Genomic DNA, 23,423 nt, shown 5'->3' on the forward strand with positions numbered 1-23,423 from the left:
ATTAAACCTTTAATATTGACATGAGTTTTTACAAGAAATTCTAAGACCTCCAACACATATCCTATCAGTAATTTATTAATCTTTCATTAACTTGTGCTACAGGGCCTGGCAGACCCATATGGAATTGCATGTGAATTATATGTAAGGGATGCTTCCTATTTCTGATAATATCCTGTAACTGAGTAAATAGTGAAGTTATTTCTGACTCATCAGGGTTAAATTCTGGAGTCTCAATATGTAATAACATGCTTTCATCATACTCAGAGTCAGTAACTGTATTGAGAGTTTCTGAAAAATTCATTAATATCAAAAGAATATCACACAATTTTGATTCTTTTACAGAATTAAAGGACTTTGAACCACTTTACTTAAATTTTCTGATTTGTAACCTTCCTTTTCTTGTTTGTTTGCATCTGTATAAAATATACTAGCTCCATAGATGGGTGGTTCCCATACTATGTGAGGCTATTCCAATAAGCTGTCTTCATAAGTTTAATTTTTATCACTTTTGAGATATTTAATCTTAATCTCTTCCAAAAATATTGCCAGCTCTTTACCAATATTCACTTTCTGCCCTTGATTTATCAATGTTCTTAAGTTAAAGGTAAGTATATTTTTTGCCAGGGCCATTCCTGCTAATTGATGAAGTCTCAATTTTTCTTTTAAAATCAAGTCAGAGATATTTTCCACCTATGTTTGAATTTTTTTTTTACTCTGTTTATTTGGTAGAAATATCTATTCCAATATGTCTTTCCTCAGCATTAAAACTCCTGTAGGATAATGCCTAGAGTGTAACATAATCAAAATGCAATCAAGCTTTGGATGCACAAGATCCACATTTTCTTCCTATACTACATTTCCACCAAGGCTAACTGTCTATCAGCTCCAGCTGATATTTACCTTGGACTACTTAAGTCCTTGTCACCTTTTAAAGTTTTAAAAAATTATCTTGGAAAGCCATGAAGAGTCTACAATTGATCTCTCCTAATTTGCTCCTTTGTGGATCTAAATTTTTGTAGCTCTATTTTATATCTTAAATAATTAATAGAATCTCCTCTTTATATGTTTTCAGGATCAATTTGTAATCCTCAACAAGGTAAATTTTTCTTTAATTCTTCAAATATTCTTTCTAAATTATCAGCATTTGAATTGGCTAGTTAAATTTTGTCCATGTAGTGATAAATTATAGACTTAGGAAATTATTTACATATTACTTCCACTGGCTGTTGTAAAAAATATTGCCATAGGGTTTGGCTATTCCACATTCCCTGTGCTAGAACCTGCTATTGGTATCATATAACTGGTTGAGAATTAACTGGTATGTGGGCCCCATGAAGGCAAATCATTCCCTGTCTTTTTCTTGTAAGGGTATCAAAAAGCAAAGTCTTCTAAATTGATAACTACAAGAGTCCACTTGAAGGTTACAGAGTAGGTAAAGGAATTCCAGATTGTAGAAAGCACATTGGATTAATTACTTTGTTAATTGCTCTTAGTCTGTTACCATTCTCCATTTACCAGATTTCTCTATTAATAACAAATACAGGAGAATTTCACGGCCTGGTTGATTCTTCAGTATGCCTAGCATATAACTGCTCTTGTATCAGCTCTGTTAAAGTCTGCATTTTCTCTGTTGTTAAAGGCCATTTTTGAACCCACACAGGCTTTTCTGTTATCCATTTTAAATGTAGAGATGTTGTTGTCTTTGGAAGATCAGCAGTTGTAGCTCCCGGTTCTTGGACAATGGCTGCTGGATGCTCTTTAGAATAATACCTCCTAATAGTTATCTCAGAAAATGTACCAGTATGATTTGTTTCTGAGGTTCGAGGAATTTTAATCTGAGTATTCCATTATTGTAATAGATCACTGTCCCAATAATTCATAGCTATATAAGCCACCTATAGCTTTCATTTTCCTCTCTGTCCTGCTGGCCCTGTACATTTGAGTCATCCTGTGCTCTGTTTCTTGAGATAATATTCCATTCCTTAGTAATGGGACATTTACATCCTTCAGAGGCCAATTTGGATGTCAAAATTTTGGCACAGTTATTGTCACATCCACACCTATGTCTACCAATCCTTCCGAGAAAACATCAATTATTGATATTTTTAATATTGGTCTTGTTTATTACAAAAGTTTGTCAGAAATACACTTTTAGTTTATACTGAATTTTCCATTCTTTCCACTGTAACTGTACTACCAGCTGGAGCAGCATGGTTTATTCCAATAGTAATTTGGTTACTAAATTGCTCTGAGTAGGGGTTTCTTCATTGATGGCAGAAGGGTCTAAACCAAATTTGCTGTGGTGGCCCACATGAAACCCATCTGGGAGTTTCCCAAAGCCAGAGGCAAAGGATTACCTTTTCTGTTTCTTATTCTTCTACAATTGTTGTTCCAAAATTTACTCTTACATATTCCAGAACGGAGAGACATTCTGATGCCATTTTTTCTTGTATAGACATTTGTTCTAGGAGCACCCTGTTACACTCCATTTTCAAATGTCTTTGGTTACCACAACCAAAGCTTCTGACATTATTGTTCATTAGTGCTTTTGAAATTACTTTTCCTATCCACATCTCATCATTGTCATGAGATTCAATATTATTTTTGCCCCTGATCCAAATGTGCTCATCTTGGCTTTAATGGCCTGATTATTCTTTTGCATTCTTCATTTGCATTTTCAAAAGCCAACCATTCAATTATTATATGTCTAGTGTCTGAATTTGGTTTCATTCTATTAACTGATGATGACAGCCTTTGTAAGAAGTCTGTGAGGGATTCATGGGACCCTGTATAACTTTTGTTAATTATTCAATTTTATACATCTTCCTCAATTCTGTCCTTGCATCTATGGCTTCCACAAGACATAGAATTAAGGTTTGGTTATCATATCAACATTGTCTTTGTATATCAGCATATTCCCCTTCTCCAAGCAGCTGATCCTGGGAAATATCCACACCTCTAGTTCTACTTTGGTTTTCTATTGTCTTAGCCTCCTCCTTAAACCATGTTTGCATCTGTAATTGTGCCCCAGACTCCAGGACAGCTGTTACCAATTCTCTCCAGTGCTGAAGAATAATCCTATTAAAAGTTGAACTTGAGTTTAACACTAGCTTTACAATTGGAGAATGCATGCCATATGATACTATAGATTCCTTAAATCTCCTTAAATCTAAATTTTCTCCTGGAGTCCAATTAGCTTGTACATGTGCATGAGCAGGTATTTCTTGTTAGGTTACCAGATAGATTGAATTTGGTTGTTTTAAAACAGGCTGTCTCTCTGTATCCATATAAGTCAATCCTGAAATAATTTCACCTTTTAATACTTCTGCCTGGGTCTAATTTTCTCTATAAGTAATTTTAACAGGTTTTTCTAAAATCAAAATTGAGTTAGTTTTACATTTGAATTTTTCTGTCTTGGTCTGAATTTCTCTTTGATTCATTTTAATAGTTTTTTTTAATGCTTTTATCTTGGCACTTAATTTGACCAACCTTTTTAATACTATAATAAGGATGATTAAACAAATAATATTCATATTTGATGTTACAAATTTCCCATCAACAATAATTATTCTTTGATTTAATTATTTCATTTTCAGACTGCCTAATATGTTATAAAAAAAGATCAAATCGCTTCCAAATTAAAAATATTTCCCTTTTGTTCATATGGGAAAATTAGCTTTTAACTAGTTTATTTCTTTAACATATCTTAATGAATTACTAAGTCTGTGTAGAACAGTAGAAGTCCATGGGAATTTCAAAGGAGTTACCTATCATGGTGGTTGTCTGAAATGGGAATCCAGAGAGCAGAGAGAGAGTGAGAGAGAGAGAGAGAGAGAGAGAGAGAGAGAGAGACAGAGAGAGAGAGAGACAGAGAGAGACAGAGAGATCCTATTACCCACCAGGAGAAAAAAAGCTAAAGAATGTCTATTTCCATGCTTTGGCCTGAGCCAAACCATTGTTCCAAACCCAGGGACTTTGTAACTCCACAAGCAGTCCAGCCACATGCAGCTCTGTCTTCATGATCTGGCCAAGCTGGGGCCTACGAGGCCACTGCCAAGTTGATGTGTTTGAATTCCTGCCCAACAGCTTGTCACCAAATGTAGCTGAATTCCTAAGCACTTTTACTAAATACAAAATATGGAGCCAAATATAGTGGTGAAAGCCTGAGACATCAGGGAAATAGGGAGGACCAGAAGCTAACCTTACCTCACCATACCACAGCTTCCAAATGCATGTTACTCCCTGTCTATCTGAGCTTTTATTGCCTTGCTGTTCTGCCCTCTCATTGACTCTTAACCTAGTTACTTCACTACCTGCTTACTGCCTGTCTATTAAGACCTCCAGATCTCTATGGCGGCTACTGGGATTAAGGGCATGTGTCACCATGTTTCCTCTGTTCCCTAGTATGGCCTGAACACAGAGAGATCCTGCTTGCCAAGTGATCAGATTAAGGCATGTGCTACCATTGCCTATCTTTTCTGATTGCTTAAATGGCTTGCTTGATGTTTCCTCTGATCTGCATGCAAACTTGATTAACATACAAATAGTTTATTATCACATTTCACCACATCCAGCTAATTATGCTATTCCACCTTCACAACACTGGACAGTTGTTACAGTATTTGGGGCTGGATGGGAATACTATCCATTTTAGGATGCTCCTTCTATTTACTACATAGGATTATCTTTAGATCTTTGTCCATAATAAATATTATACCTTCTTACAGCATACCAACTGAAAACAACAAGTTTCCATTGGCCTTAACTTTTTCTATGGATGAAGTCAATAGGAACCCTGATCTTTTGCCAAACATGTCATTAGTATTTCAGTGGCCCAAAGGTGGTTGTAGGAGTGTGTCATCATTATACAGTTTCATGCCTTTATCTGAAGAAAATCAATATAAACCTCCTAATTATGAATGTAAAGAAGAGATTATGTGTATAATGATACTGACTGGACCAAGCTGGGAAACATCTGTGATGATTGGGACATTGCTTGAGCCCTACAGATCTGGACAGGTGAGATGTTTGTGGTGTGGGTTTGCAAGAAATTGTGACTCTGTTGGTACAATGCCAAGATGCTAAGAAGACTGTGTGGGATGATTGTGAAACAGTGTGGTTCGAGAGTAATATTCAGAGACATGATGTGGATTCCTTTCCATTCTTGAAGTTGAGATGAGGGAAAAAATAATAGATAAGAAGTTTTTATAGAACTCTTTACTGAAAGTATGTTTTCAAGTTCTTAGAAGTGCAAATTACCTCATGCTGCTCCCTGTGTCCTAGATCCTTCAGCTTACCTTTGGACCTTTCCAAAACATGCTGAGTGATCATGATAAATTTCCCTATCTATATCAGATGGCCCCCAAGGACACAGCTCTACCCCTGGCAATGGTCTCTTTGATGCTTCACTTCAACTGGAACTGGATTGGACTGGCCATCTCTGACAGTGATCAGGGTACACAATTTCTCTCACATTTGAGAACAGAGATGGAAAAACATAAATTCTGCTTTGCTTTTGTGAGCATAATCCCAGTCAATAAACATTTATACATGTCAAGAGCTGAAGTATATTATAACCAAATCATAACATCATCTGCAAATGTAGTTATCATTTATGGTGATACAGACAGTACTCTAGCTGTGAGCTTTAGAAAGTGGGAATCCCTAGGTATACAGAGAATATGGATGACTACCTCACAATGGGATGTCACTACAAGTAAGAGAGACTCCACAGTTGGATCATCCCATGGGACATTATCTTTTGCACACCACCATTCTGAGATTTCTGGTTTTAAAGCTTTTGTTCAGACATTGAACCCTCTGAAATACACAGATGAATACCTTGCACGGCTGGGATGGATGAACTTTAACTGTGAAGTCTCAGCTTCTAAGTGTAAGACACTGAAGAATTGTTCATCCAATGCCTCATTACAGTGGCTAATGGGACAGACTTTTGACATGGCCTTTAGTGAGGACAGTTATGACATATATAATGCTGTGTATACTGCAGCCAATGCTGTTCATGAGATGCTTCTTCAACATGTGGATTATGGGAATGTACACCATGGTAACTGCTTGAAGGTAGTGTTTCTTCTATTTGATGAAATTATGTGTTATTATTACCATAGCCTTTAAGAGTCTTTCAGAAGCCCCAATTTACTGGATTAGCAAATATTAATGAAATAGACATATTTCTGAAAAATTTTCCTTGTAAGGACTTAAAGCTAGAGTGTGATATAAATCTTAATGCAAAAGCAATGGAGTGGAGGACACAATTTATCAAGGAATATCAGTGAATATATGTTACAGAGCACCTAACTATCATTTCACCTCTTCTAATACTGGAGATGTAACAGCCCTTCCTCATTAATCCTCTCCATGAAGAGAAGATGGGCCCTTGTTCTTCAGTTGTCAAATATATGGTAATCAGTGTATTGAGATGGTTTTCAGAAGTGTTCTCAACTGATTGTACCCTATTGTAGGCTCAAGGGTCCTCTTTGACACTCAGTGAGTAATTACCCAGGAAACAGTGGTGGTGTTATTTATTTCAGAACATACATGTATCTATATTTGTGAATGAATAGTTCTCAGTGTGTATGGGAACATGATCTTATTTTCTGTGTATCAGTGTTTATATGGGTTACTGTGTATATTGTGTGTCTGTCTATCTGCATTTCTATCTGTGGAACTGAGCATACATTTTTCTTGTCAATGTCTTTGTGTATGTGTGCTTTTTTCTTTGTATATCTTCCCGTGTGTTTTTCAGTACACATGTCAGTACTGTGTGTTTTGTATATGTGCTTATACATATGAATGTCTGTTACATCTGTTTCTCTCTCTCTCTCTCTCTTTCTCTTTGTGTGTGTTTTGTGTGTGTGTGTTTTTTTTTTTTGTGTGTGTGTGTGTGTGAATCTGCCTATGATTGTGAGCACAAATTTGTAAATGTCAATGTTTTTCCGTGTGGGTGTTTCAATATGTGTATGTCTCCTTGTGTGTATTTGTCTATAAATGTGCATTTAGTGTGAGCCTCTGTGTTTTTCATGTTTATGTTTCTATGTGTCTGGCTTAGCATGACTGTTTCTGACTGTATTTTTATGTGTGTGTCTTTCATATATATGTGTGTGTATGTTGCTTATCTGTATTATGTATTTTTGTCTGTATGGATGTGACTCTCTCTCTCTCTCTGTGTCTCTTTCTCTGTGTTGTGCATTTTTCTTACCAATGTTTTGTGTCTGCATGTATGTCTGTGTTTCTGTTTGGTAGTTTCCTCTGAAAGAACTTAAATTCTAGGAATGTTATGATACTCTTATTTATCCACTTACTTTTATTGTCTTTCTCCCTTGGACACCTTTATTAACATTGCTTTTAAGAAGAAATCAGAATATGTTTGCTGACATCAAGAAAGGTCACACACACTGTAGAATGCTGCCTCTCTTTCAGCTGCACTCCTTTCTGAGGAAGACTCACTTCACTACTCCTGTTGGAGAGAAAGTGAATATGAACCAGAGACAAAACCTGCAGGCAGAGTATGACATTTTCCAGATTTGGAATTTCCCAAAAGGATTTGGATTTAAGGTGAAGATAGGAGAGTTTAGTCCATATTTTCCAAAGGGTCATCAGCTCCATTTATATGATGATGTGATAGAGTGGTCCATAGGAAGTAGACAGGTGGGTATAACCTAACTGTAATCATTTCTGTCACACAGCATTATCACTGTCAAGTCGTTCCATTTGTGTCTCCATTAAGAAGCATTTTCTAGTCTCCTAGTTTGTTTCTTCTTTTCAGTTTTTTAAAAATTTTTTATGTATTCATTATATATACAGAAGAGGGTGGCAGATCCCATTGCAGATATTTGCGAGCCACCATGTGGTTGCTGGGAATTGAACTCAGGACCTCTGGAAGAGCAGTAGGTGCTCTTAACCTCTGAGCCATCTCCCCAGCTGCTCCTTTCAATTTTTGATGTGACATTTTGTTAATTCTTTGAGGGTCTTAGACATGCATGGCATGCATGCAGTGATTTTCTTATCATTCCAGAACATGTTTCCTATTTTTATTACAAAAAGAAAATTAATAGTTACCACTGTATTATATTATTCCAGTATAGTGAGCAATATCCTTTTGATGCCATTCTGATTACTACACAGTGCTTGTCCTTTTTACTGCTGAAACTTTGACATAAATACTGGAAGACTGAGGTTAAATGTAAGGAGGTATAAGGTAACCACATGCAAACCATTTGTTATTATTATATAATTTGCCTTAAGCCTTTTTACCAACATTTCCTAAATTGCCAACATTTCTCACCAAGATAACATTTTCACCCCCCTTTTGGAATTCATCCTATGAATTAAAACTTTGTTTTTTCTTTCTTTCATTCTTTTTTCTTTTAAATGTGTATGAGTGACTTGTCTGCATATATGTCTGTGCAACACTGGTATGTGTAGTGCATATAGATGCCAAAAAATGACTTTGATCTCTGACATGTAGATACAGCTTAGTGACTAACAGTGGATTCTGAAAGTCAATCTTGAACCCTGTTTATATGAGCAGCAGTTGTTATAGACAAGTGAGGCAAGTCTACAGCCTTGAAGCATGTCCTGTAAAAGATTTACTCAATAAAGGAACATTTCTTGGTCCCATTAGTTCTTTCGTATTTCTCTTAAACAATCAAGGCTATGCCTATTTTCCCTATCTGTGTGGGAAGAAGGTATTGGTAGTAAAAGAAATGGCTTTGTAAAATTATAAATTATGTATACTATATGAATCTAAGATATATTATAGGAATGAATTCTGATCTGGGTGGTTGGAAGGTATCCAATTCAAACTTTCTGAAAATAAAGTAGCATATAATTTAAAGGAGCTAACTCAAATAAAGCCTTCAATCTTAATCCAAAGTTATATCTCAGGTAGACCAGAGAGTGTACAGTTTACAAAAATTATTGTTTTTCTGTATGACAAGGAGAGTTCTTATCAGTGTAAAGGATATAAGAGCTGAAGGTATAGCTACAGAACTACATATCCATTCAGAGAGCAGCAATAAAATATCAAGTGTGTTTTAACCAAGCCTCACTTGAGCATTATGAAAACATCCATTGGAAGAATACAGAAAATTAAGACTAATACAAAAAGTGCTCTACTCCCAGATAGAAATATTTCAATGCAGAAACAGGAACAACTAATAGAAAGTCATCAAAGCAATGCAACACCAAATGCTGCAGTCATAGCCTTAAATATAAGTATGTTCAATGATATACTGAAAAAAGAATTCAAAAAATAATTATAATAACGTTCCAGAATGTCAAACATGACATAAATCACTTCCAGGACAATGCAATGAGATCACAAAAACTTGCATGCAATAAGGAACTGAAGGAACATGTGACAGTGCATTCATAAATATACAAAATTAAGAAAAAGTCAAACTAAAATATGCAAAGCAAATAAAATAAACCTAAAATATCTCAGTAAAACTATTCTCTAAAGGAATATTGAAAGTTGAAGACAAGATGGCAGAAGAATTAGAAAACTGAAACTGTGACAGAGATATAAATAAGGACAATTGAAATATATGTAGGGTCAGGGGGATACCATTAAAGGGTCAAAATTACAGGCAATGGGCATAAGAGAAGAAGAAGGACTCACAATGGCAACAACAGTATATCCAGTAAAATACAATGGGAATTTTCCACAATGTAGTGAGACATGTGGCTATCTTGAAACAGGACACTTAATATCAGAAAAAACCTTCCTGTGACATATCTTACTTAAAATTTGATTTATACATATAAAGAAATGAAATGAAAGTTTGCAGACAGGGAAACCCATTTCATAGAATGTTCCCTTCTAGATAACAGCAGACACCTTCATGAAATCTCTTAAAAGGGGAGAGTAACAGTGATGCAATCCAAGCAGGTACAAATGTAACTGTCAAACCCAGTTACTGTACCCAACGAAGTTATTTTTTATTCAAAGGAGGTTGTAAGGCTCTTCATGGGTATAAACTTGAGTGCATCTGGAATTTATCAAAACCCCAAAATGGAGGGTACACTTGAGAGATACTTTCACTTAACTTGAAGTAGGAAAATCTATTTGTTACCCAGATTTTTGAGATAGGGAGATTTGCTTTATATAAGGTGATGGTGGTAAATGTCACCTTAGGAAACATTCCACCTTCTAGTTTAATACAGATCAGATCAGTACCTCATCACCAGAAATACACCAGGCTCTGTCTATTTAATTGTTTTTCTCTTTACTCTCTGTCATGCTTTGCAGTGCTTTTTATTGGAAATCATATTTGCTACCAGAGCTTTGAAGAGATCTTTCCCATGTTTCTGCTATCCATTTATCCTACGTTGCTGCACTGTTGCTGTGATTAAACATTAACCATATGCAAACTGAGGAGGAAGAGTTGATTAGGCTCACAGGTTACAGTAAATGGACGACAAGGAAGGAATCTGGATCCTTCAACTAGAGCAGAGAACCTGAAGGAACATTGTCTACTGCTTTGCTCTGCTTGATTTCTCCTACAGCCCTGCCTAGGGATAGCACTGCCCACAGTAGACTGGGGACTCATACATCAATTACTTCTTAATAAATTGCATAAATAATATGACAGCCAGCTAGTTCAATGAAGAGAAATATTGAGTCATGATTCCCTCTAAATTTTTAAATGTACTTTCTGTCAAGGTGATGAAAATTAACTAGAAAATCAGTTTGCAAGGTCAATGTTGTTTGCCTACAGCAAACATCCCATTAGTTTTCCTAAATTTCTAAGATTTGGAAGCTACTCAACTTACATCAGATTGTTTTCATACATTTACATGTTTGGCATTATAAAATATATTAAGTTTAATGTGGTCATTCATTTGGTATATACTGTGGATATCACTCTGTATAACTAAAATGCTGTTTGGCCGGTGGCCTGGTAGGAAGAACAGGTGAGACCCGAAAGAAGAGAATTCTGGGAGGTGGAAGGCTGGGGCAGAGAGACACTGCCAGATGCCAGCCATGACAAGGAAGATGTAAGGTACTGGTAAGCCATGAGCCATGTTGCAAAGTATAGATTTATGGAAATGGGCTAAATATAAGAGTAAGAGCTAGACAATGGTAGGCCTGAGCTAATGGCCAAGAAGTTTAAATAATATAAATGTCTTTGTGTTTATTTTATAAGTGGGCTACTGGACTACTGGGGCTAGTGGGACCTGGAGAGATGCTCTCCAACCACAGGTATACATAATATAAGCCTATTAATATTTCAACATGCTAATATAATTTTGTTATGGAAGAAGTAGATAACACTCCTGATATCAGCACATGTCTAATTTTCCTCAGATGCCACCCTCTGTGTGCAGTGCTGATTGTGGTCCTGGAACGAAGAAATTCTTGCGGGAGGGAAGTGCAGCCTGCTGTTTTGATTGCATCCTGTGCCCAGAAAATGAAGTTTCTAATGAGACAAGTGAGTATTTGTTGCTGAGATAAATCCTTCATACAGAATATCTTCTCCCAAACACACTGGGAGGATCAAAGGTTCTAAAAGGTCACTGTACAAATAAACCATAGCACTTTCTCAAGTTAGGTTTTTGTAGGACTATGATCATTATCAATGTCATTTTAAGTAACATGTTATGCCATGACATACATCTTTGACTCATTGAAAAATCCATGGTAGGTGGCTTTTTATCAAAGAATGTTTTCATAATGAAACTACAAAGTGGGGGAATCCCATAAAAGGTCTTTGCTAGTGATTAATTTCCTGTGAAACTACATGTAGTTTAGAGTTCAATCATGAATCTTTAATCATATTTATTTTTATATTTACATATCTGTATGTGTCACTACATAAGTTTATAAGCACCGTGTATATGCAGGGAATCAATGAAATATAGAATATAGCTACTGATCCATTGAACTCTGCTAAGTGGGTTCTAGAAACCAAATATAAGTCCTCTGTCTCTGTAAGATTAATGAAGAGTGGAAATAAATCCTTAGGAAACTATAAGAAACTGTTCAGCATGATACAAACAAGTTCAACCCATATCCAGAGACCCCCTTTCAAAGTAACATTATGATTTGAAATCTAGAGAAATGTGGAGAAGTGTTTCCAAATAAGGTAGAAAATATGGAGTACTATAATCAATATCTTTATATACAGTACAGTTAATAACATCAAAAAGTAGAAGATACAAAGGTTTTATGTGATTACAACTAGCTACAGTTATCCCAATGGTGTTGCCATCCTCAGTCGTTGTTAGTCAAATGATTATTTATTTGGGGTTGGTTACATAAAAATGGCATATACATAGATTTTTCTCTCATGATGCCTGTCATCCTACATAATGAATGTCCTTAAAGGACATTTATACCAGTAATACAGTTCAGAAGTTAAATCCCTTTCTACTAACCCTGATGATGAATTCATCCCTAGGACCCATGTAATAGAAAGGCATTGCCAACTCTTAGAGATTGTGTTCTGATCTCTATGCACTTGCACATACAGCTTACTGCAATTTGCTTAAACAAACTGTAATGAAATTGTTTTAAATATGAAACATAAGAATAAATGTATTTACAGCAATAAATACAACAAAAGTTAAATAAAATATTTTTTATTATTTCTTTAATTATTTGCATATATGTGAAATGGGTGGTTATGTGTACATAATTGCATATGCATGAGAGAGGCATCCAGGGCTCTGTAGTTAGAGTTACAGAAAGTTGTGAGAAACCCGAAATGGGTCCTGAAACTCCACTTAGGTCTTCTGCAAGTGCAGTAGATTCTCTTCACAAGTGAGACAACTTTTCATTCCCCTAAACAAAGTAATGAGTTACATGTGACCATAAATGCACTGTTTCATATTAAAAAAAACTTGACCCAAAAGCACATGATGTCTCTCTGCTACTATCCAATGATTCAGAGCAATTGTACTCAAGTTTCTTAAACTTCCCATGGTAGAGTCTGCAACTATGGATGGGATAATATTCCTCCAAACAAACCTTCTGAGCTATCACTCTTGTTTGAGTGTTCTTCTTTTATTGTGATCATGGTGTTATATCAGTATCTACTTCACACTTGAGTACACTAACATATTCTGAGACTCACATAGATGGAAATTAGTAAAAGAGGGGGAAATGCAAATAAGTAAAAGAGGAAGAAAGGTATCTGACTGTTCCCAAAGGTGATAGAATCAAGAAGAAGGGCATTTTGATAGTAAGTATGTTCAGAGCTTTCTGCCTTAAGGAGGGGGTTACTGTGTCTTATGAACAAGACTCATGGAAAAACCATCCATACTGCAAAATAAAGACACAACTGTGTATATTTGTTAATTAATTGATTTTTTGCATTTACAAACATAAAGTTATATTTATGTAACAGTCTTCTTTCATTCTCATCCTCCTACTTCCCCCCTATAAACCCAATCACTCTCATATTAGAGCTCTGTTGTTACTTTTACATGTACATACATACACATATATACACACTCACACATACAGCTTACTCATTATGAAGGAACTCTAGCCAGAATGAGCATGGAAATATGGCTCTAGCAAGTCCTGCCCTTCTTCCCCATTCCCGTTGCCTTGCTAAAATCCATGACATTGCAGTGATAGTTTGAACAAAACTGGCCCTATTAGAGGTTGTAGTCTAGTTGGAGAAGGTGTGGTCTTATTGGAGGATTTGTGGCACTGTGGATGCAGACTTTTAGGCCTCTTATATACTTAAGACATACCAAGTGAGATGGTTTTCTTCCTGTTGCCTGTGGATGAAAGAATTAAAATATTGAGCTGCTTTTCCAGCACTATGTCTGCATGCATTGCATCATGTACCACCATGATGATAATGGACTGAGCCTTTGAACTATTAGCCACTCTATCAAATGATTTCCTTTATAAAACCTACTGTGGTCATGGTTCTCTTCACAGCAATAAGAATTATAACTAAAGCTATTACATTCCTAAATCTAGTCACCCATGTCTATTCCCTTATTTTGCCACTTCCTCCTCCTGAGGCTGACTATTATGGGAATGTTATCAAAGTATTGAAGTCCAGCTTCCAGAAACTCTATTGGTTGTACCTGTCTTAATTAAACTGTTCCATAAAAGTTAAACAATTTGTCCTAACCTGGGTTTTCCCTTTCATTTTATAAGCTGCCATCTTCTAAGACGCCACATCTGTATCCTCTCCATCCACAGCAGTTCTGTGTCTTCATGGCCAAAAACCTCTTCCCCTCTCTCTTGTTGCTTTCATCTTCTTCTTCATTCTCTATCTCCTGTTTTTGTCTCCTATAACCTGCCTGTTGTTCTCTAGGTCAAATTAATCTACTTTGTATTGAGAACTTGGTCTTGGCATATCATTTGTGAATTCTAAGTGCCCCTACATAGTAAGTTTGGTATTTTTTCTATGTGATTGATTTTGGGGTAGTAAATTCAAACTAGAAAACATATCACAGAAAGTGTCCCAATAGAAGAAAGAGTTCCCAACTATTACAAGGACAGCATTCATAAAACAGACAGAAACACCAGGAGGTACTACAACCATGGGATTAGAGACTCTAAAGTTACCTCTGTACAAAATAATGGTTATTGAGTTTATAGTTTGTCGATTCACCAGTTTAAGTCATGTACTGAAAATATCTTTGCTTTCTGATAACAAAACAAATGGCATCATCAACATACAGTAAATTCAATAACATACTGATTGTTTAGTTTCTTTGCCCATAAAGATAATGAATATTATGAAATGGAAGCATTGTTATCCTGTAATGTCCTTCAACTCTATCCTCAGAAACAAATGCAGATAGTTCAATGCTTCCTCCACACACTAAGGTGAAATATCCAGTGAATAAATGGCTAAAGCTGCAATAAATATACTTTTTTTTTTTCTACACCAGATGTGGAAAAGTGTGTGAGGTGTCCAGAGGAGCAGTATGCCAATAGAGAGCACAACCAGTGCATTCACAAAGCTGTGATCTTTTTGAACTACAAAGATCCCTTGGGGATGTCTCTTGCCTCTTTGGCACTGTGCTTCTCTGCATTCACAGTTCTTGTTCTTGGGGTCTTTGTCAAGCACCATGACACTCCCATTGTGAAGGCCAATAACCGGAATCTTAGTTACATATTGCTCATCTCACTCATGTTTTGTTTCTTGTGCTCCTTGCTCTTCATTGGCCAGCCCAACTCAGCTACCTGCATCTTGCAACAAATCACATTTGGGGTTGCATTCACTGTGGCAGTTTCCACTGTGTTGGCCAAAACAGTGACTGTGCTTTTGGCTTTCATAGTCACAGCCCCTGGAAGGATGAGGTTCTTCATTGTTTCAAGGACACCCAACTACATCATTGTCATATGTACCCTCATCCAAGTCATTCTCTGTGCAATCTGGCTGCTAGTTTCTCCCCCCTTTATTGACACTGATGCACACTCTGAGCATGGCCAAATCATCATTGTGTGCAACAAGGGCTCAGTTACTGCATTCTACTGTGTCTTGGTATACCATGGCTTCCTTGCCTTAGGGAGCTTCACTGTGGCTTTCTTGGCCAGGAATCTCCCTGACAAATTCAATGAAGCCAAATTTCTGACCTTCAGCATGTTATTGTTCTGCAGTGTCTGGGTCACTTTTCTCCCCGTCTACCATGGCACCAAGGGCAAGGTCATGGTGGTAGTGGAGGTCTTCTCCATTTTGTCCTCAAGTGCAGGTCTGCTGGGATGCATCTTTATTCCCAAGTGCTATATAATTTTGTTCCGACCAGAGAGAAATTCTCTTCCAAAGTTAAGGGAGAAAACATCTTACTGAACACTTATTTCATAAATTGTTACTGACAACTGTAATGATTGTACAGAGACACCTGTTATGATACATCCCAAGATGTATGCGTCAGCTAGTGACCCTCTTTGTTTCTTCTAATGATAATGCTCAGCAAAATCATGTATAGTACTTTATTGTACATTTTGGTCTATAATCTTCCACTCAGACACCTGTTGTATAAAACCTGGCTCTTGGATATTAGTGCATACGGGATGTGTTTTATATTTCTCCAATTTAAAGTAATATTTGAAATAAACTCCATGTATTTCTTTTCATCACTGAATTACTGTGTGCCTTTTAATGTAAGAGAAAACAGAGAAAGTTTGTAATAGAGGGAATGAATGTTTTCAGATGATGAATGTAATTTAATCCTTGTGGATGTAGAAAGTGAATCCTGTTGCACCTGGGAGTATGAGGAGTAAAACTTAGCAGAAAGAAAATGTTTTCTTAAATAGATAGAAAGAATATTCTGAAATATGGTAAGATGTCTCAGCATATAAAATCATATATAGCTTTTTCAGAGAGGATGAGTTCACTATCAAATCCACTCATCTTACAATTCATAGCCATCTGTATCAATAGTGCCAATGGATGTCTTTTCTGTCTTCCAAGAATACCTAAACACAGATATGCACATAAGAGCACACTCAAAAAGCACAAATACACTTATTGAAATTAAATGATTTTTTTTTTGAGACAGGGTTTCTCTGTGTATCATTGCACCTTTCCTGGAACTCACTTGGTAGACCAGGCTGGCCTCAAACTCACAAAGATCCACCTGCCTCTGCCTCCTGAGTGCTGGGATTAAAGTTGTGTGCCAGCACTGCTCCACAAAATAAAAGAAATTTTTAAAGTTAAGTTTATATAGTACTACAATGGAACACTGTTTTTTCTCATTCATTGAAATAGATTTTCTTTCTCATAACATCCCCTGATTATGGTTCTCCTCCATGCCTCTTCAAGTTCCTCCAAGATCCTCCCACATCACTTTCTATCTGAATCCTCCCCATTTCTATCTCTCACTGCAAAACATTCAGGTTTCTATGGGATAATAATAAAAAATAAACTATGATAAAGAAAATCTAACACGCTGTAATTGGTCAAAATTGGCAAAAATAAGGAAAAGAACCATAGAGAAGTCATTAGAATTAAACACATGTGTTTCCACATTCAGGAATCACAAAAAAAAAAAATTCTTACCTTGAACCCATAATATACATGCAAGCCATGTGTACGTTAAAAAGTGAGTAGAAATATACATCATCATAAACCTAAAAAGTGAGGAAAAAGGGAAACTCTGACACAATACTATGAGACATGACCCCCACAAATTAGGTTGGATGAGTTTTGTGCTACCATTTGGACATGCTGTCCACACTTAGAAGTAGTTTGATTCCTTATTGAGACACCTTTGAAGGAAAATAAAATTTAATTAGCTGATGGTTGTCAATTGGAGATTGCTTCTGGTTTAGAGATGAGTCTTGTGATCACTTCTACTTTCAAGTGGGACACCAACTGGGAAAACTCATATAAGCACTGTTCCTGTTTCCTCAGATTCTATGATTTATTTTATTTATCAATCTTGTTTATTTAGAGGGCATTTTTTTGGTGTCCTCTGTTATGTATTTGCTCCACCCATGAACTTGGGCTATACATCTCAAAGGAGGCTGTGCTTCTTAATATGTAACCTCTTAAAAGGAAAGGGAGAGGGGTCACATTCTTCTTCTCCTTACTGGCTTGATCCATTGGCCAGGTGCATTTTGCTCACTTACAGAACAGAAGATGACTTCAGCTGTTTACTTGTGTCTGATTTGGTGAATGTATTTTTAAATTTAAATTTTAATAAATCCATATTACACCCTAAATAGACTCATATGTATTGACCTTAACAGTCCTCCATTATCTTGGCCTCTTACACTATTTCTACATTATGCTTCCATGCTATTTTCTGTGTCTTGTAGGGAAATATGTGCAGGAGGCAACCCTTTTTAAACTTAGGTTTCTTGCTCTCACCATTATGTCTGGCTGTTTATTTCTATTTCCTATTTATTCCTGTCTGCTGCAGAATGATGATTCTCTGAAAATGCCTGAGCAAGGCATTGATCTTGAATATAACACAATGCAACTACAAGACATTTTGTTGTTCTTTAAAACAATACTAGTATTTGATTATACTGTAGGAAGCTGGATAACTAGTCTCTAATTTGTTTACTCAAGCAGTGTCTGGTTGGATCAATTGTGTGGGGGTGTCTATTAAGTCAAACCAGATGTTTGTTGCTGACTCTCAAAGATTTTGTGCAAACATTTTCCTAGTTATTTTGCAGGCAGGATATTATTATAGATCAAAGGGTTTTTGGATGTGTTCACATTTTCATTTCAGTTGGCAGTTGCCACAGTACATTTCAGTACCAAGGAGCCTAGAATACTAAGTGAAATCTCAATTAAAGCACCACTTCAACTTCTGCATATTCCATCCAAGTAAGGTGAAGTTGTGAAAGTCTTATTAATGGGTCCTTGTCATCAGTCTGTGGAGAACATCCTATAATCCTGGCCACAGCCTGGGTTGTCTTATGACTCCCATGGGATCTCTTTAGGCAACAACTTAATTAGATGTGATGCAATTTCATTTTGTGATGAAATGCCCAGTTGGGGCTCCATCTCCCATATTATTAAGTGAATTCATTTAGATTCCCTTTAGACATGTATGTTATTTATGAATCTTCCAGTGTATTATGTTTACATAGTACTCATCAAGTGTCCTTTAATTTTAGACATCTCTCCAAACATTTATCACTCCTCTTTCCTCCCAGTCCCCTTCTTACCTGGTGTTCAAAGTAGTTTTAAAATGCACTTCCATGGTGGCTAACGATGTTGAACATTCTCAAGTATTGCTCTGCCATGTGTGTTTCATCTCTTAGAACTCTTAGTTTGCACTTTTCAAAATTGAGCTATCTTTTTTTTTGTTCAGTTCTTCCATTCCTTTAAATAACACTAATCCTTTATCCCCAGGGTCCCAAATGTACTTGTTTAGCTGTTGCGTCTTTTCCATGGGTGTGTTTTAACTCATGTCAAAGATTAGTTTGCGATAGCTGTGCACTCTAATTACATTCTTTTTTTTCCATTGAAATATTTGTATATCATAGTATCAGTATATTATGGTCTTCTGTAAGTATAGTACTATAGTGTAGTGGAACATAATTATTATGATATTTTCAGCTTTGTTATTTTTTTCTCCATTTCTTGATCCTTCCAGAGTCTGTATTTCTATTTGAATTTCATAATGTTTTTTCATGGTTCTGATTTTTCTTTATGAGATGGAATTTTGATGGATATTTTGCAGAATATTAGCATACTGTTCATAGCATAAGCATGTATTTTTAAAACATTATTAATTAGATCAATCCAGAAACATGCAGGATAGTTTCCATCTTACATTGTTGGTCAGTTTCTTTCCTCACTGTTATAAAATGTCCACCATGAAGATGTCTAACTTCCTTGGTGTCATTTATTCCTAAGTATTTCATGTTTTAGAGTTTAGTGTAATGGAGTTCTTTACTTGATATCTTCCTGAGTCTGTAATGAAGCTATTGGGGTCCAGGCCCCACCAAGAGCCTTCACCAAGAGTTCCAGAAGAGATACTACTTGTGGTGGAATAATCTGAGGGATTCTGTAATAAATCTATGTACACAAAACTCTTTAGTTCATACACTTTATCCTTCTGAGTCAGTTTTCCATCTACATGCCTTCTATTTGCTTTCTTACTTACTGCCTTTCTTGCCTAAAACTCTCGACCTCTTTCTGCATTTCCTTCAAAACAATCTTAATTCCTTCATTTTAGTTCTGCCCCATCTTGTCTTTCTCATCTCATTCTTACCCATTTAGTTATTCCCCACCTGGGTCTTCCTCAACTTCTGTCTCATCCTTCTAATTCTCTCTTCTAGTCCTCCCCTCTAGTTCTCCCCCAGTCTAGTTAAGATAAGATTCCCCCATAATGGTGACATTGGATAGGTAAAATATGAACAAATAAATTAATGAACAGATAGGAATTGTGGGAATAAATGTGAATATTCTAGGGTGATCAGATGCTGAGTGCTCCATTGTGGGAAGCACATACAGCTACTTCAGTCAGTAAATATAAGAATATTTATGGTCCATTCACGCCCCTCATGGAACCTTCTGAATGTACATTAGTTAGGAAAGCAAATAAATGTCTCATCATGTATATTTCAATTACATTCAGAATATACTCGATATGGAGTCAATCCTAATGCCACTCAAAAGATGAGGAAATAAAAGATTTCAGCTCAAATTTTGTTATTTTTATTTTTATCTGTACAGAAATGATTATTTTTATTTGCAATGATTTCTTAGAATTTTGATAGTTTTATTCTATTAGTTACAATACTTAAATATATAAACAGTGATTTTTAATTTAGCCATATACACAGATTTTAGAAAAGTTTACATAAATACATTCTATTTTTTCATTTTTCTTTATTATTTTCAACTCAGTCCAATGCTATCCACAACACCCCTCTCCTCCCTCCTCCCATGCCCAGCACTCTTTCCCAAGCCTTCCAACATTCCAACATCCCCCAAATTGAGGTCTCCCATGAGGAGTCAGCAGAGCCCAGCACACTGAAACTAGGCAGGTCCAAGTCCCTTCCCATTGCACCAAGGCTTTGCAAGGTGACACAACAAAGGCACCACATTCCAAAAGCCTGCCTATAGACCAGGGACAGATCCCAATTCCCCTCCCTGGGTGTCCCCCAAATGTTTTGAGCCAAAGAACTGTCTTCCCTATCCAGAGGGCCTAGTCCAGTACATGTGGGCTCCACAGCCACTAGTCCACAGTTCACGGCCTTCACTTGTGTGGCCAGTTATCTCTTCATGTCCTCCCATTATGATCTCCACGTTCCTTGTCTGCAATATCTGTTCTCTCTCTCATCAATTGGATTCCTGGAGCTCAGCCTGATGCCTGGCTGTGGATCTCTGTATCTGCCTCCATCTGTCACTGGACAAAAGCTCTTTGATGACAGCTATGATATTTTCTAGGCTGGTCACCAGAGTAGACTGGTCCAGGCACCCTTGGACCAGTTCCAGAAGACTAAGGAGGAGTCAAACTTGTGGAATCCTGAGAGCCCCCCAAACCCCTACCTCTTCCTATTCCCTATGTGCCCTCATCTATCATGGTATTCCTAGGGTCTTTTCCTATTAGCTAGCCTCTACATCAACATCCGTAGTCATCAGGGAAATATATGGATTCTATATAATTCATAAATGCTTGGGACTAAAGATAAATTAAACAAGTAAGATTACTACATCCAGACTTCTTTTAGACATATTGGCATTCAAAGGAAAACCTCGGGGTATTTATTACACACAATGGACTGTCCTCAGCCTGGAAACATTAAATGTTGTCATTAGCAAGAAATGGGGCAGAATTGGGAGGTCACCATGTTTCCTAAACAGACAGACTCTAGAAATTAAGTCTTTTCACAGTCTCTATGTAATTTTATATGACAAACTGTGTGTTTGAGTGTATGTGATTGTGAGTTTGTGTGTACATGTGTTGGATATGTGGATAGGTATTGTTGAAACTTATGCACAAATCCAGGACTACAGAGAGCACTAGAACTAACATTCCAACCTAAGGAAGTGAATAAACATACAAAAAGACAGGTAATAGATAATCCAACAACAGTAAACTTCCAAGAAGGGAAGTACACACACACTACCAACAAAAGATAATAGGAAATAACAATCACTGGTCATTAATAGCTCTTAATATCAATGGACTTAATTCACCTATAAAAAGACAAAGGCTAACAGAATGGATAAGAAAGCAGGACCCATATTTCTGCTGCATAGAAGAAACACACCTCAAATTCCAAGATAAACACCACCTCAGAATGAAAGGCTAGGAAAAGTCTTTCCAATCAAATGGTCATAAGAAAGAAGCTCATATCCAGCAAAATTGACTTCAAACTAAAATCAATCAAAAGAGATGAAGAAGGGCATTACATACTCATCACAGGAAAGGTTCACCAAAATGAAGTTTTAATTCTGAACATTTATGCCCCAAACACAAGGGCACCCACATATGTAAAAGAAACATTACTAAAACTTAAATCACACATAAAACTCCACACATTAATAGTGGGAGACCTCAACACCTGACACTTACCAAAAGACAGATCTACCTAATCAAAATATAACAGAGACATAATGGACTTAACTATTGTTATGACTCAAATGCACTTAATCTATATCTATAGAACATTCCATCCTAACAAAAAAAGAATATACCTTCTTCTCAGCACCCCATGGAATCTTCTCTAAAATCGACCACGTACTTGGTCACAAAGCAAATCTCAACAGATACAAAAAAAATTTGAACATTTTTGCAATGCTGTAAATGTAACAAACAAAGGCCCTATGAAGAACTGGATAGTTGTAGAACAGCAGGATTCAGGACAGTTTGGAATTTGGTTTGATTATCAGTTCACAAAATATTGGAAGCACGGGATTTGGTTAGATACCCTGTAACTGTCACAGGTGTAGCTTAGACTCCACTATACAAGCTGTGTGGAGTGCACTTGCTGTAAACATGGAGCTGCTTTTCTCCACAGGGCTTTTGTGCTACAATTCCCACTATGTAACCATGAGTTCTAACTTTGTGAGTTCTCTCTGAACCATTGTTACATATCTCAATGTGCATTATCTGCCTAAATCTACTGACATCATTTCTAATGGCATTAATATAAACAGATTGTTCAGGCAGTCCCGGGACCAAATTTTCTCAAAATGACATCCTCCAAAGACACTTAATTTTCACAAATATATGTGATGTCATAAAACTACCTGAAGTCACCTCATATATATTCATAAACCAAATTTAATCACATGGACATCAGCTGAAGAGCCCCAGTGAAGATACTGTCCTAGATACTTACAATGGGGCTGAATCATCTGGAAAAAAAAAAGAATCATGAACACACAAGTAGCCTCTCCTACAGAAAAAAAGCAGTTTGGTATATACAGGTGCCCATATATTGCGCCGATCTTAACAGCACTTTACAATACACACTGACCAGGCTTCAAGTTGGACAAAGATGTGCACTTTGATTTTTCTCTTCTTGCTCCTGAACAGTCCACTTCTTGTTTCCAGTATCATTCATCCCACATGATTTTGGAGAATGAAGCAGAATAATGACAAGGAAGGAGATTTGTTGACAGGTTCTATCTTCTTCCTTTTCAGCGTGCAGTCGCTTGTGGAGAAGGATTATTTCAACCACATTCTGAATAGACAATAAGTTTCTTTCTATATTCTATGTAAATGTCTTCATGAATATTTCATGGTGGGAGGAAGATGGGAATCAGAGAATGCTGTGAGTCTTCATTCTGTTACCCACTCTGTAAACCAAGAAACAACCCCAGATTTTTTGAGAGACTCAATGCTCTTTTTCTACTTTTAATTTGTCCAGAGTGTGTTGATATTCTCCTACTTAACAGGCTGAAAGTTGAGTGAAGAAAGGGCTTTCTAATTTGTTCCATCCCATATAGTCCTCCTCTTGACATTTTCCACAGCACAGTAGCTGGTGGTGTCTTACTGAACAA

At 36.6% G+C, this 23,423-nt stretch overlaps 1 protein-coding gene across 4 annotated transcripts in view; it reads left to right on the top strand.

Moving 5' to 3' along the window:
- Window positions 1–15,791, top strand: part of LOC118576669 (vomeronasal type-2 receptor 116-like) — a 38,105-nt gene extending 22,314 nt beyond the window's left edge. The window contains exons 1-6 of one of the 4 annotated variants that reach the window (XM_036176871.1): window positions 3,154–3,173; window positions 4,737–5,019; window positions 5,284–6,081; window positions 7,441–7,668; window positions 11,333–11,456; window positions 14,890–15,791. In XM_036176871.1, the coding sequence (XP_036032764.1) occupies window positions 4,774–5,019; window positions 5,284–6,081; window positions 7,441–7,668; window positions 11,333–11,456; window positions 14,890–15,791 (2,298 nt within the window). In that variant the 5' untranslated portion in view covers window positions 3,154–3,173; window positions 4,737–4,773. Of the gene's footprint in view, window positions 1–3,153; window positions 3,174–4,727; window positions 5,020–5,283; window positions 6,082–7,380; window positions 7,669–11,332; window positions 11,457–14,889 lie in introns of those variants that run through there. The other 3 variants (XM_036176870.1, XM_036176869.1, XM_036176872.1) reach the window with 3 other exon arrangements.
- The last annotated feature ends 7,632 nt before the right edge of the window (window positions 15,792–23,423 follow it).

The sequence above is a fragment of the Onychomys torridus genome, unplaced genomic scaffold, assembly GCF_903995425.1.
Source record: "Onychomys torridus unplaced genomic scaffold, mOncTor1.1, whole genome shotgun sequence".
NCBI lineage: Eukaryota > Metazoa > Chordata > Mammalia > Rodentia > Cricetidae > Onychomys > Onychomys torridus.